Source organism: Chroicocephalus ridibundus, chromosome Z (assembly GCF_963924245.1).
Source record: "Chroicocephalus ridibundus chromosome Z, bChrRid1.1, whole genome shotgun sequence".
Lineage (NCBI taxonomy): Eukaryota > Metazoa > Chordata > Aves > Charadriiformes > Laridae > Chroicocephalus > Chroicocephalus ridibundus.
The window spans coordinates 71952144-71968295 of record NC_086316.1 but is presented as its reverse complement, the minus strand read 5'-3'; the positions used below and the strand labels follow the sequence as shown (position 1 = coordinate 71968295).

General features: G+C 37.7%; 1 protein-coding gene across 2 annotated transcripts in view; it reads right to left on the bottom strand.

Annotated features, from left to right (window-relative positions):
* Positions 1-56: 56 nt before the first annotated feature.
* RICTOR (RPTOR independent companion of MTOR complex 2) overlaps positions 57-16152 on the bottom strand; it is an 89037-nt gene continuing 72941 nt past the window's right edge. For both annotated transcript variants that reach the window (XM_063321398.1, XM_063321399.1), the window contains 8 exons: positions 14826-15855; positions 11225-11402; positions 9886-9970; positions 8370-8603; positions 6967-7119; positions 6016-6139; positions 5054-5192; positions 57-4888 (listed from right to left, as the gene is read on the bottom strand). In XM_063321398.1, the coding sequence (XP_063177468.1) occupies positions 4814-4888; positions 5054-5192; positions 6016-6139; positions 6967-7119; positions 8370-8603; positions 9886-9970; positions 11225-11402; positions 14826-15855 (2018 nt within the window). In that variant the 3' untranslated portion in view covers positions 57-4813. The remainder of the gene's footprint in view (positions 4889-5053; positions 5193-6015; positions 6140-6966; positions 7120-8369; positions 8604-9885; positions 9971-11224; positions 11403-14825; positions 15856-16152) is intronic.

The window sequence follows — 16152 nt, the reverse complement described above, 5'->3', positions numbered from 1 at the left end:
ATAATTCCAACCCACTTCTAGCGGTGAGAGGTACATACGAGACCAGAACAACTGTAAGAAGTTTAAGTACATTTTATTAACAATGCATCCCTTTGATAAGATTACGCTTGAGGAGGCTTTTAATGCCCATTGACATGAACTGTACACACTATACAAAAAAAACCCAGGAAAAAAAAAAAAACCAAAACAAAACAAATCAAGGTGGGCAATACCATTTTGGGACAAGCCTCTGTTTAAATTATACACAGCTCAATGCAATATTCTTACAGAAAATATATAAATACTTTTTCTTTCTATGTTACAGGTATACAATATAAATCAGATTTCAATGTCTTTTCAGTGACCTACAAACACTAGACCCTCCAAATATGTAGCAGCGCATTACTAAATAAAAATAAAGACCACATGGGACAGGGAGAATTAGTCATGAGATTTTCCTTGATCCCTTCCCTCCTCAGAATGATTAATTTAGATAATCTCTTGTAATGCAGTTTTAGGGATGCTGACAGCCCAGTATTGGAACAATTTTTCAATTAAATCTACAAAATGTCTGCCTTTTACCCTCTTAGATGTTGCCTGTTGTGCTGAAACACCCTACTCAGTGGCAAAATGGCACGTTACTACTTTTTGGCATAAATTAAATTTCTCAAATAGTGTATTTTACAAAGCAACTCAAGCAAAATGTGCAATTTCTGCGTGCCGTGGCATTGCTGTCTATCTATGTTACAAAAATAGTCCAACAAAAATCCACATTCTTTACTGAACGTACAAATCTATTGAAAACAAAACTATCCAGGGAACCAGAATCAGGAATTAAACAAAAACCAGGGAGATGGGGGGCTTCTCGTGAAATACAGTTTCTAGCATGTCCCCAAAGGTCTTTTACAGTTCTCAGATTTTACTCTCACCTAGTATCCCCTTTAATAAGCACATGATAATAGAAGTGCAACTTAAAAAGCCACAAAGTTACAGGACCTGCTTTCAACTGGCAGCAGCGAAGCCCTGAGTAACAGGACTCCCGTCCAGCCCTGCCAGGAGGGGAGCAGAAGCCTCGCAGATGCTCCCAAGCCTGGCAAGAATCCTACTGCGATTGCTCGGCCTGAGCTCACGTCCGCTTACACGGTAACACCAGCTTCCTGCAGCCCAAAAAGACAAGTACCAAATCCAGGACACAGACTAAGAAGAAATGATGACTCTGTCGCCTCTCACCAGGCTTTCATTATGGCCTGCTTCTCCAATAGCTGCCTTTCTCTTCAGGCACCGAGGAAAAGTGCTATAGGTTTTTTCAGCCTCTCACTGCAAATTACAACCTTCCTTCAAGACCTCTACACACATTTCAAAATAAGATGACAGGACGACACGCAGGACTCTCACTGCTGCCTTTTTAAATGTTTCCAAGAGCAGCTTACCGCGGCATGCCAAGCCACCGCGCCCTACGCTACCAAATACGTCAGCACTTCATTGCGTCCTGGGAAAAACAACAAACCCCAGTGAGAGCACATTTAGGGTACGTATGTCAGGTCAAGTAAGAACTGTCAGATGAAGAGAAGCGAATGTTTCAAATACAGCGTGCCAAGCGCCCAACACACAAGTTCAGCACCTCAAAGCCTGACCATCTCCAGCTCCAAGTGATGTCCGTGACATCTGGGAGCAATTCGGCATCTCTGAACTTGGACACTGTCTCCAAAAGGAGACTGGCGGCACCCAGCTGCCTCCTCCTCCCCACTCGTGGGGAGGTAACCGGGATCCCTTCCCTTAGCTCTCCGCCCTTGGGAAAGGGCTCTCCCTTTCCCCCCGCTGTGAAAGCGGACTTGGGGCAATCAGCCAGCTGATGCAGTAGACTAACTGCGATGGGTTTCACTGCCAGCCTCTCCTGCCCACAAAGGCTTCAGCCTCAGAGCCAGGTGTTTTGTGTCGGCATGTTGAATCATTCAGGAGTTTTCTTTGCCACAGCAACCAGACTGTACCTGTATATAGCGTAAGTGAACGCTGTATGCGCTTTACCACTTATTCGACAGCATCACCAATTGTTTGGACCAGAAAAACACAAAGCAGGTGGTCTGTCAGCTTCCCTTGCAAACCTTTCTAGGAGAAGTGGAAGGATTCTTTATTAGGGTTAATATAAGCAAAACTTTTATTTACTACTGTTTTCTTTTGAAGTTTCCTCATGAAACAAACCCCAAAATAAGAACTTTGAAAGGGATATTTTAAAAAAAAGAAATCTACAGAATTAGAAATTCACAGTTTGCAACTAGGCCAATATCAAATTCCTTCAATAACAGTATCCCTTCATTTGCCAATTAACACAAAGCATTATTGAGCTTACTGTAAATATGTAAATTAACTCTAGAAATGTTGTATTATATACAGTACAGACTTTACATCCTTGATGCATACTTGTTGAAATCTACTGACACTCAAACACTTTTAGAAAAAAAATAATAAAAATCACGTTTTCTAAATGAATTTGCAGCCATAATTCATACGACAAGCTGCTGTTGTCATGGATCCCCAAAACAAGCGAGTACTTCAGAACACATAAGCATTTCAGGATGGATATTATTTCAAAAGTATACTGACATCGCTTTTGCTTACTTTTTTAAAATCAGAGGCCTTCCTACGGCGCTTTCTACAATAAGTGCTATGGGTTAAACTGGTAACAAGAACAAAGGTGTTTTTTTTTTTTTTTTTTTTTTTAAATACAGGTGATAAAACTTGTTTATTTTGCTTAAACTGCAGAAAAATAACATGGAGTTGTTTGATGTAACCCCATCTAGTTACTAAAACAAATCTCTTACACTCTAGACTAACTGAGGTAGTGTTTGAAACTACTGTATAAGATATGCTAGCCCCATTTTTGGGAAAACTACATTATTTCCTTTGGAGTTTATACCACTATTTGGTCTACTGTGACTGACATTTTGGTTTTACAGAAGCATTTATTTCTTATGACCAGAGAAGTCCAATAGTTACTGGTGTGGTATGTTCTCAGAGCATTTCAAACATGCCTTGACACACATCTATTGTTTGTGTCACTGACCACACACGAGTTGAATGAGTTTCTTTTTGCTCCTTCTTTCAGTGGGAACTCACGAAAAGATAATCTTAGGAACCAAATCTGACTATGAGCAGCAGCTTACAATCTGCTTTACCAGAACCTGATGGCAGGCAGTGCACCTAAGAACTCAGTGAAGTGACAGCTGCAAAGCAGTGCTTATGTGGCAAGATGAAATTTCCAATAAGAACAAATAAATTCTACGTTTCACTAGAATCGTGTTTTACTGTTCACAGGACTACTTATTGAAATCTCCAGTAGCATAGCTAGTTAAGAACAGAGTTATGAGCATCAGGATAAATTTCACTTATCTTAAGTATTAATCTGACAATTATAAAAAATGGTAAAAGTGAATGGATAAAAATACGTTCTACTTAGTACAGTCCAGCTGAATTATTCACCTATATCAAAATCAAAGGGTAATCCCTTTATTACAGGCATTCTAACAAAGGTGGCCATGCTACTGTATGTACACATTTGCATATATTTATATTACCTTCATCTAAAAGCTTCTGAATCTTTAGATCCGTGATAAAAGTGATGGGGATTCTTCTTTTTTTTAGGCTTTCACTCATTAATTTAGAAACCTGACTAGTAACATGATAGAGGCAACTATTTCAGTCATTAACAGTCACTGTATCATTAAGCTTTTGCAACAAGTCTTAAATACCAATGTAAAATGACAAGTACTGCTGCTCCAAACTTTGGTACTTAAGGCTTTTCACTACAATTATTAGTACTACCTGATGCTTGATCACTCATCCGTTGACAATTCAAATAAACCTTTGCTTTCATAAAAGGCTGTTTTCATGTAACTTGGAAAACACTCATATTATGTCTTCGCACAAAAGCAGCAATGATTAAATGTCTTCAAGTTTAGTTTATGCAATATTCATTTATATCTGACAGAAATCATGCTTTTTAAAGGGCTTTAGTTAAGAGTAAGACCAACATTCGTCCTATATGAGCATGAGTGTAGAAACTGCAAACACATGCATATCATTCAGGGAAAAGAATCTGATTTCAACGTTTTAAGTTTAAATGATTGGTTACTTTTTAAAAATCAAACTGTAGTGAAAATCCTTAACTGGTTCAGATAAGATACATGTACGTAAATGTAATGAGATTGGAGAGACTGCTAATAAAATGACTTACAACTACAGCAACACTGAAATAACTTAAAGGAAACCTCAGATTCAGAGGCTTTTCTTTCTGTCTGAAGTTACAAACCCCCAAGTAGTGTTATAAACAGTACAAAAACCAACAGAGAAGGGCTAACATTATCCCCTGGTGTCCACATTTACAGTACGGCTCCCCATTGCTGGCAATGGAATGCACCCTCATCTCTCTGATTCCTGGTGTCCAGGGCTTAAAAAGCAAGGCATCGTTCTGCTTTTCCGGAACAGAATCAGAAGTCAATCAAAAAAAGATGTCTCTGCATGTTGTCCTATTTTTTTTTTTTTTTAATTTATGGTAGAAAATGAAATGAAAACTTGTGGAGGTGTTCAGTGCTCAGCTCTTGCATATACTGGTAATTACTATTATTAAAACTATGGTAATGTTTAATAAATCCCCAAAGGGCTCAAAAGACTGGGGCAGTAATTGGTTGAGGAAGAAAAAGTTTTTAGTTCAGTCTTCAGGTACCAATAGCTTCTGTAACGGTCTAGAAGATGATGCTCCAAGCTTTTTATCCAGTCAGTCAGAGGTTGTCTGAGGATTTCAGAAAGTCTGTATGCAATGCACCGCCTGAGACAGAGGTCAGGACTCAGCGGATGTATCAATTACTGGCTGTTTCGTTGGTGTTGCTAAAATAGCCTCTGCTTCTTCGTGCATCTAAAAGAAAAAGACAGATGAAGTATTACCTGTTATTAAAGATTTTACCAGAGAGATGTCATAAAATGGCTTCCTTCAAGACATATTTGGAAGCATCTTTTATTCAGAACATGAAACCAGCTGGCATGTTTTGGTGCATTCAACACATTTGAAGCCTCCACTTACTTGTAAGAACTGTACATCTTGAAATAGCTCCTGAATGAACCTTCGAGATGGAAGCCGAAATGTGCAATGTGCTAACAAGTAGGACACCTCAGAGTAAAGGCATATGTCATCAAATGCTTGGGGATACTTCTCCTTAATTCTGAAAAACAGGAAAAACAAAATTTCCTGAGTCTTGAAGAGATTTGCATCGTATTTTTAAAAAACTGTTCAACAACGTTTTGACTGTACCAAACTGGGAGAAATCTGTATCAATGAGATGAAACAGAATAAATAATTTGGAAGTTGTACAGAAACGCTGAGATCACCTTGTCTTAAAATAATAGATGCAGAAAGAGAACAGTATATCAAAAAATTGGCATCCACATGTAGAGCAGTAATAAAAAACTATGGAAAGCCTAACTTAATAAACTGCAACCATTTTTAAAACTAAAATGAATATTTCTGCATTTTCTTTTAGCAATTGTATGTTAAGTTTCCAATGTCACTAGCCCAGAAAGCTACAGGTTTTATTATAACATTTGCTCCTTGGATTTATATTCCTATATTTTAACGTGATTTTTACCATAAATTAATTCCAGTATTTGTACTCTTGCTCAAAGCAGATTTGTGTTTCTCAAGAAGTTACTGCCAGTTTTTTTATTTTGCTTGTATGATACATATTTGGCACAAATATGCAAAAATAATTATAATTTCTTTTTTAAAGATGCATGATATACTGGGTATGTAATGAAATATCACTACATTTGAATCGCTGATTTTAAAAAGACTGGGAAAGAGTAGGGAATTAAAGACAGAGCAAAAATATTAAAAGGAAAATTCTTTTATGTTATGTTTAGTCATTCAAGCATATCTGCCTGCCAATTTTTTGAGAAGTCAGAGATAAGGTGAATCACTATCCTAGAGATTTTAGAGAATACGTACATCTAAGTGTTGCTAAAACATTTGAAACGTATTGAACTTACGTCAGGAGTCCAGTTTCATGGCCCTTCGTTCCTACTGAACTACTCAAATTGATTACTAAACGTAAGACTTCTTTCCGCAGAAGTATTCTGCACACTGGTGTATCATCTGGGATTGATTTTACTCCTGGAAAAACAAATTCAACAGCGCGGCGTTTAAACAGAATAGTCTTTGATTGTGCTAATCTTATGCCACGTAAGCTTGTCTTAGCGTTTCATAAACACACACACCTATGTATGTATTCTGAAGTACCAACAAGTATTTCCCCCGAAATCCAAACTTTAAAAGAGATACTATTTTCAGGAATTTTGACATAGAAATATTTTGAAAAGGTAAACTTTTTCATAAATGGAAAAACCTCTGAAATTACAGTGCTGCCTCTACCACAAAATCATGTTGCAAACTGGGCAGGCGATTAGCTGGTCTGTTTCCATCAGGTGCTGGAGGCGTCAGCAACCAGCTACTTCGTGAGAAATTATGATAATTCAAAATGTAAAACACAAGCCTAAAAAAGAAGTGTCTTCCTCTTTAGAGAAATTCAGCAATTTTTATTATTTTTTTTAAACTGACACCAGTGAGGAAAAAAAGGCAATCAGTTTGCTAGTAATGCTGTATACAGAACTGTTTGATAACCTGCAGAAATGCTGTATAGCAAGGGGAGCGCAAATTTAAAAGTCTGTTCTCCAATCTGCCATAACCATGGACAACTCAGCTACTTTCTTGGATAACAACTAAATCATCCAAAGGGTTTTTTTTGTTTGTTGTTTTTTATTCTTGTTCTTTTGTTGATTTCTGCGTTTGTTTTGTTGGGGGTTTTGTTGTCTTTTTTTTTTTTAATAATAATGAGCATTACTTTCTTGCAGTATGTATAAATGAAATAGTATTTTTCCACAATGCCTAAAAAACACTTCAAGAATTATAGTCTCTAATAATCATAATGCTTTCAAACTTACCTAGTACAAGCTCTGTACTCTTGGTGCTGCTAGCTGAACCATGGGATACTGCATCACTACAGCCCGAAATCCCAGAAAATTTGGAGGAATGCACATCTAAGTGATTGTGTATGGTTTGCCCACACCAGTCAGTATATGGAATGTCTGAAAAATCTGACACAAACAAGATGTTGAATCTTTGTTATTCATGCTTTTCCTCACTTCAAACACTTTTATTTTCCATCCATGGTAAGCATGCAAGACACTGATGCACTAAGTACTGTGTGCATATAAATCAGCTGGAATCTAGACGCTGGATTTTGGACAAATCATACTCAACATGTCTAAAAATCACCTTTTTCAAATCTTAAAAACACTTGAGTGAAGATAATAAACTCTTTTAGACTGTGACGGAAGCACAAAAACTGTAATCACACATGGGGCTTTTACTGATATATCCGTGCTGTATTTTACATAATATAATAAAGATGCTCTTGCATACGCATAAATTTTTTTGCTCGTACAATTATCGGTGTTGCAGAAAGGGCTCTGCCTTCATCAACAGAAAGATGTGACAAGTAAGATTCTTCTGGGAGGTTTCACTATTCACACCGTTTGGCATTTTGAATGTAAAAAGATGAATATAAAATCCAAGCTTTTAATGGTTGCACAGTGAAAAAACACAGAAAAACATAGGTCTGAAGGAATGTTTGGAGATCACCAAGTTGATCAACATGTTCGTTGACTCCCATCCTTTGGCTGTGTGCCTCTGACAGAGTCTGGTACCGAACTCAAGCTCAAACTCAGCGCTCTTGGCCATTCCTCACATTTTGTACATTATCCCCCTTGCCAACAGGACTCTCTATGTGTTGTTAAACAGTCAGGATACCTACCAAGCATCCGTTACTGGATTATCTTTTTACTACAGGCATTGCAAAAGGGCATGTAACTGCACGCCATGCAGAGGAGGTTAGGAAAAAATAATTCTGAATCTGATCTGAAGCTCAAAATATGAAAAAACATGACTAAATATCAAAAAATGCAGCTTAACTTCAGACTCCTCAGATTTCCTTAGTTTTGTTTTATGGTACAGATTTGCTTTGAAGTCAGACTTTGTTTCCTTGACAGTGTTGTTTTTCAGGACGTGGATTTTAAGTACTGAATAAGATTTCAAATTGTGCATTTTGATAAGCTGCTAGAAATATTTAGAAAAACATGCAGGCACCTAGTCATACTAACACCACTAGAAATCAAAAAGATGGAAATGACCATAGAAATACCACTGCTCACACAATGAACTTATTAAGGAGAATTAATTTCAAGTCAGTAAGGGAAGAAACCTTACAGATTAATCTATTTTAAAGATGAACAAAATTCAGTATTTTCATTCTGTTTTATCACGCTTCCCCACAGGGAACACTAACCTGTACGACTATATGAAGAGTTCACTTTATTGTTAGGCTGATAACCCAGTATTTGAATGCAGACACAGTACAGGCAGTTCTCATCTGTGTGCTCCTGTAGCCCTGTATCCTCTGTATTTTCTAAAAACTGAGAGGCATCTGAACGGCTGGTATTCATTATTTCTGTGAGACTGATCTGCTGTCGGAGCATCTGGAAAGGGCTTTTGACAACATCACTTGTACCTGATGGAAGACCTATAGATAAGCAATTAGACATCAGAAAAAACCCAACTCAAGCAACCAACATTATTTCAACTACATTTCCCCCTTTAAGCCTTTTAAGGCTGGGAAGGGTGTGTGTGTGAAGATCTAGAAACTTTTTTTTTTGAGTGGTGAAGCTCCCAAGATTGTTAGTATTTGGGAAATAGACATCGCATTTTAGTCCCAGCTTATTGTATATAACAAAACATTGCAAAGGACAGAATTCAACCTCTAAACACACACACTGTATACACATCCTGTAGGAAAACATGTGGGAAATCCTGACATTATATCAACATTAGTAACAGTAATACCCATGTAACATTAACGTTACAAATTTTCATACTATCAAACCAGATTAGTTCAATAATATACCAGATTGTTTAAATGACCAACGAACACAGAAATACAACTAAAAAAACCCTACGACTTAGCGACATGCTCTTCCCTGGGTGGAAAATACCAACAAACACAATTTTGCACAAGCGTTATTTACACTGAAACTTAGCAACTACAGAAACACACTTTCAGGGAAATCGGCTTTATATGTTACACTAACAACACAAAAGAAAGAAAAAAATAAAATCAGTAAGGTATGTCTGTTTGGGTGTTCAAAGTGTTTGTAGTAAAGTTCCAGCTAACTACGAGGCAAGACAACAGCTATCCTTCTGGACCAGTTTCAATGCTGCTTTTTCAGTTGACCTACTGAAAAGACACATACTGGTGCCCTACGGATTTCTGACAACTCTGGAGTAAAAAGGAAGTGCATTCCAGAACAAGCCAGGCATTACAGAGCTCTTGCAATTCTCTTGTACCATGTCCCATCACGTCCACTGACCAACTGTCATGGGAACATCACAGAGACAAAATTTACTCTCTGAAATACACAGGTTCCTGTAAATTATCACATGTAATCAAAGAGAAGTCAAAACGTAACAGCTCAATATGTATGTGGCAAACATACTTTATTTTAGCTTAAGTTTTTTACTTTCACGCAGTATCACTACCAATCTTCATTTAGCATAAGTGGACTTTCCTCTTTCGTTTTTTAGAGCAGGACCAAGCTTATGTTGCTTTAAATCAAGAACACATGATCACAAACTAAATGAAACAGGGAATTAGCGGCCCGCTATCCTGAATCCAGAACACAGCTCTCAAAACTGAACAGCTAAAAATAACCTTTTCTGCAAAGAAAAAAATCAACGAACACAGCCCTGCCCTGCCCCTCATGTACAAATAAATAAGAAAAAGGTACAGGAGAGGAACAAAACAGTACCTCCTGCATCAGGTACAAAGACCCTAGCTCCACGGTCATCAAATGGAGGTGTAGTTTTCTTCTGGAAATACGGAGTTTCCTTTACCTAGAATATTCAAGTGAAAATTAAAATTAGCACAGGTGATAATCATATACAAAGGAAAAACAGATTTTTATGAGGAAATAAAATGTTCATTTTTTACTTCAGGAAAAAGATCTAATCACAGGAGGAAATTAAAAATGGACTCCTGAGTACTAAAGAAAAGCCAATGAGAAAAACATACATTTGTGAATGAATATTTCTTAACTAAGGCTTATGAACAGTCAGTAAATGTCAAAATATAATCGTGACAGGCTGTAAGGAAACCAGTGACCCAGAAGCGGCTATTAATGATCTATCCGTCCATGATCACTCTACACCACTGCAGATCTCAGGAGAGCAGTGCGAAAACACCCAGAACATCTAAAACGTTCCTTGTAAGATGTTTTAAGTCGAGACACACCTCAACTCTAAGAGAGAATAAATGAGACAACATAAATATGTCAAAAAGACTCTGCAGGAGAAAGAAAAAGTAGTCATTTCATAAAGGGGGAACAGAAGCAGATATGATGGAAAATCTTGCCTTTGCTCTAGCTTCAGTAATTTTTTGAGATTAGTAAGAAAGTAAGTTAGGCTTGAAAGGCAAAGACAAGTAAATTAAAGATAAGGAGGCCACTGATTTACCTTTGACATAGACCACGTCCTGTTTTTGATAACTAAGTAACAGAATATTAAATCCTGTGACACATCAGTATGTTAGATGGGAATGTGTTTTAAGGAAGTAGAAAGAGGAAGGCAATTGATAAACCACTTAAATCTGTTTTAACAAATATATTCACCTGTGAGGTTAAATAAAGACAATGTGGTTTAATGCTATCACATATATATAAATAAAGTAGTATTTAATTAAGATCACAGTAGCAGGATAGTAACTATGTGATTATGGACATGGTTTATGGTTGAACAACGAACATATCAACTAGTTGGCTACAGAGGTATTAACAAATATCCATAGACTATGCTAATCTTAGTATAAAATCTAGCTGTCAACTAGAAATCTTACAACACCGTATTTATGCTGCCACTATGTAACACTCTTCTAACCTAGTCAGTGTCATTATTTGCCTAATAATACAAAACAGGCTTTTCTGTAAACAAGCTTACAAAAGAAACTCTTTTTCTCCAAAATGCGTTCCTTGAGAGTACCACATCCATTTTTCCTCAGTTCTCTAGAACTAATATATTCTCATGGAAACCCAACAGTTGACTACCTTTCAGTATGAAAGTGCAAATAAACCAATTAAGTTATCACATACATACCTGAAATATTTCATTGATATCCACTGGGAGGGCAAGGCCAATGTAATCATCAGAGCTACCATATGTAGCATTAGAAACCATGGAGCGAACAGAAGAGGAACGCTGAAGTGTGTTTTGGTTAATAGGACTTAATAAATCTTCTTTATCTAACGAAGCATAACTTAAAGCTTTCATGAACCTGTAACATTGAAATAATAAGTCACAATCTTGGTAAATCTCTCATTCTGGCACATTACAAGTAAGGAGGACTGCTGATACAAAGACTATCCTTATCTTCCCCAGAGCTTGTTACTCTGTCAAACTACAGCTACAGGCTCATTGCTTTTTTCTGTCTCATGTTGTATTGCATGGTTTGGCAGTTCCTCGGGTAAAATTTAGCAGGATGGAACTTCTGCTTGAGGGGCTGCCAACCCTGCAAACCCACAAATTTTCTCCTACTCACCAGGCCTTGCAGGTTTACAGCACAGACATGGTCAGTAAAGATTTAGGTTTTAAAACTGCTAACTACCTCATTTTAAAATGTACCTATACACTGAACATACCTTCCCTGGATATTCACAAACTCTGAGCTGAGCAGGCAACATTTTTTTCCTGTAGTCTAAAGGAGCCACCCATTCGGTCCCCCATGCATGGAGGAAGAACCTGGTCAACGTGAATGCACAAAGAACAAACTTGGAAGTGCACAGAGAGAAGAGCAGACTGTGACAAACAGCCCAAGGAACAAAGAACAGGTTGGGAAAATGAGACAGGAGAGAGGGGCTGGAGAACAAGCCCTCAGTGCTGATCAGAGTCCCGATGATGGAAATTTCACATTTGGCCACCCATCATTTTACTTTTCATTGAAGATAAAAACCTGTAAATGTTTTCTGCTAATCAACCTATGAAGATGGTATATATATATATGCAGTGGATTAAAGCTTCCTAATTAAGAGAGACACACCTCAGGAACAGTACAGGTTTACTATATTACTGCAAATTATTATACATTGGGAGGTGAAGTACAGTAAACATTTGATCCTTGACTTTCTGCCTTAGAAATATTTTTTTCTCCTCTTTTGTTTTAGATGGGCGATTAAAATGTCTTCTTACCCCTAACAGATTAATAGATTTATACTAAAATTAAATTATCAAGATTTGACCTTGTAAGGTTCAAGACATTATTACGCAATGGGAATGCACACAACACAAATTTTAGGATATCAAAAGTTTTCTTGGTACTAACTAATTCCAACCAATGCTAATGACACTAGCAATGGACTTACAATAAGAATCACACCATAAGTCAAAAAGATGAGAGGAAATGGCCTCAAGTTGTACCAGAGGAGTTTTAGATTGGATATTAGGAAAAAATGTCTTCACTGAAAGGGTTGTCAAGCATTGAAACAGGCTGCCCAAGGAAGTGGTGGAATTACCATCCTGTGGCACTGAGGGACATGGTTTAGTGGCGGACTTGGCTGGGTTAGGTTAATGGTTGGACTTGACGACTTAAAGGCCTTTTCCCACCTAAATGATTCTATGATTCTAAACCCCAAAAAGTTACTAACTGCATTAGTTATTTCATATAAAGCATCCTACAATTTCTCTCAACATAAAATTAAAGATAGAATTATTAACCCTGAACATTTGCCCCTGCTTTTCCTGGAAAAGCTAAAAGATGTATCATTAGTAGTGATAAACACTGGTAAGCTTTCATGTAGGCATGTCTGCAGGTGGTACAGTGAGAGCCACAATCAGGATTTGAGACATGCACGTTAACATTTTTGGTTGGTCTTTAAAGGACAGAGGTCAGAAATTAGCCTCCCAAAACAATTTATGCAAAGAAATAAGCTTTTCAACCTTTTGAATGAAAAGAACAACTAGAAACATAACAAAATTCAGTTTACAGCTTCTACTTGCTATGAACACATGAATTTATCAATGAAGCATGAGTCAAAGGAATTCTTCTGAAGCCTGATAGAAAAATAGCCTTAAAAGACAAAAAGGACAGAGCATGTGTTTCTAATTTATTACTTAAACAGCAGTTAAGGACAGTATTTAGTACTGTCAAAGTAGTAACATAAGTGCAGACATTCAGCTGTAACCAGTAAGAAAAACACATACAGTACTTATATCACAGTCTTTCCAATCAATTATATTAGTAACCAACACAATCTGACAATGTCTCTAATAGGTACATCTGCAACTTTCTAACCACCTCAGAGATACGAGCACTCCAGCCACTTCAGTTCAATGTTAAACTGGTCAGCTCAAATGCTTGAGCCTAACCACTGACATAAGAGACGACGAACAGCTAAGCACCAGGAATACTGACTGTTAATATCACATTGCGTGCAAAGTCTCCGGATTAAAGTCCACTGCAGCAAGGCTGCTTTGTGTATCAAGGACATGACTGCACGGAACGGTACAACATTACTACAGCCACAACAGAACCTGTACTGACACTGAAATGACACTGATTTGTTCCCGCATTAGCACAGGAAACCAATGACAGAGCAAGGAACCACTTCTGATTTCCAGGTTAGTGCAGCGTAACTACTGAACCATCTTTAATTTCATCAGCACATTCAGTCTCACTCTCACTTAACTGAACAAAGGGACAAAAGTTACCTTTTATGGCATCTTTGCAGAATCATGTGAATATATCAACAAATGAACATTGCCCTTATTCAGGACAAAAATGCACATTAATAACCAGGCACTATACACACTCTCACTGGGTATGGGGAGTGCAGTTCAGGGACTGGGCAATTGCTGTTTGGTGCTGTAAGCAGATGACTAGTGTACTGGTAGCTTGTCCCCTTTCTCTCATCTGAGAGAGGATATTTAGGTAGTAACAGAGACAGAAAGTGTCTTTTTGCTTTCAATAGTAATGCGAAAATCTAATGCACTAGCTAAAAGATGACTGGAAAGGAAAAATTTGGTACAAGAGCTTAAGCATTCACTGTAGCTGTTGGGAACAATGTCAATGTCATGAGCTAGATATCTTATGTAACCATCCAATTAGTCTTCAGAACATCTAATATTACTCAAAAATAAAGAGGTGACACTGCCACCTAAAAATAAACGCTAGGAGTAAAATCTTTGCTCTGTTGCAGCTAAGCCGCCAAACTGACATTCCTACCAGTGGTACCAGTACCTCATCACTGGCCTCAATGCCAAAGTAAACACCAATATAGCATATTGGCAAGAGTCCCTGTGACATCGAGAAAATGCTCTTCTGAAATATAGTTCTGACTACATGGGCAATTCTGTGTGATTGCAGCTTTAGTAATGTTAACAGTGTAATCGCATTTAAATATTAAAATAGTTAAACAGGAAGCAAATGCGATAAAAAGAAACATTTTCCTTTGTCACTGAGAGCATTAAGGGGGTTAGCACACCCATGAAAGCCAAGGTCCCCTGACAGCACTTAAACAGTTGAGAATTCGCACTCTATTACATAAATCTCCTAATATCAATACTGCTTTCAGTGAAGGTATGAATCATCCTGCAACAACTGTCACTTTTAGGCGAAATTGGAAAAAATATTAGAAAGATACTTTTCTTATTTAATTGCTCTTGCAGCTTTGAAGTAAGAAATGAGCACATAATGATCTCTTACCGGCTTGGGGTGAGCCGAGAATCCAGACTGCCAGACTTCATGGTAATAGTGTCAGTAAACAGCACGTCCTTTGCTGGAGATGCTAGGGCTTCTGAGTGAGACAGTGAGGGATGCATCCTCTGCTGTTGTAAGCGTTTTAGTGTAGCATAGCCAAAGGCATCTCGAGAACTTGTGTAGCTAAAGTTATAGTCAGCAAGACTTTTTATTGTAGCAAGAGAAGGAACTTTAAGAGATTGGGCTCTCCGGGGAAGTGTGTGAGAAGACCCTGGCGGTACCAAGGACACAGAGTTGGATTTTGAGAGAGGCAGGTGGTTAGACTGTGGCGTTGAACAGTGACTTGGTTTAACTGTTTTTGCACTTACCACAGTACTCAAACTTCCGCAGTCAGTATCTACATTTGTAGTGTCCACACCTACAGTCTCCCTTGAAGGGCTAGAGCTCATTGAACTTATGCCACTTGTTGTGGTATCTGTATTAAAACTTAAGCTACGACTCTTGAAATGTGTTTGTGTAGTACCATCCCCTATTAGCCTTTCTCTGCTTGTGTTTTCCCGGTGAATTTCATTTCCAAGACCTTTTGGCAGCTTCAGATCATTTTCTCCAATACTTGGGGTACTATCAGTATCTTCCATGTGCTTACTTCCAACAAAAGAAGTTTCTAATCGTAAAGTCTGGATTTTAGGAACTCTGAAAACAGGGTTGAACTCCTCCCCAGAAGGAAAGTCTATGCTACCGGAAGGTTCTGTTACTGTACGATTTCGCCTCAGGCCTGATTTACTGTCAGACGATGTCAGCTTTCCTCCTTTTGGATCACTGCTACTTCTGTGTTTTTTGTTAGGTAGAGTAAGAGAGTTTAGAATGCGATTTTTCACAAGTTTACTAGAAGGAAAAAAAGGAAAGGGACTACGGTCTTTGTCCTTTGAAGGTCCAGGTCTGTCATAAAATATTTGTTCTGCATCTTCAGTAATATCTAGGAAGAATGTACTAGTGGAAGTACTACCAAAACGGTCTTCCTCCATGATGAACATACCTGAAATTATATGAAACTTTGTCACTGAAAGTGGACATTTCTTTGAAGCGTGTAAACTGTGTTGCAAAAAAGTAATTCTATAGAAGCCAAAATGGGAAACTATGTGATTTACTGCAATTTTAATTCAACATTTTTTTCTGCATAACTTAGTACTGTAAATTACGTATCTTGAGAAGTACCCGAGATGAAGGTCTTACTGCTTTAAAAGAAAAGCCACACTATCTTATTTTGGTGCAAATATCCAGTTACTAGGATTACAACTGATGCATTCCTTTAATGATATCTAAATATGATGTG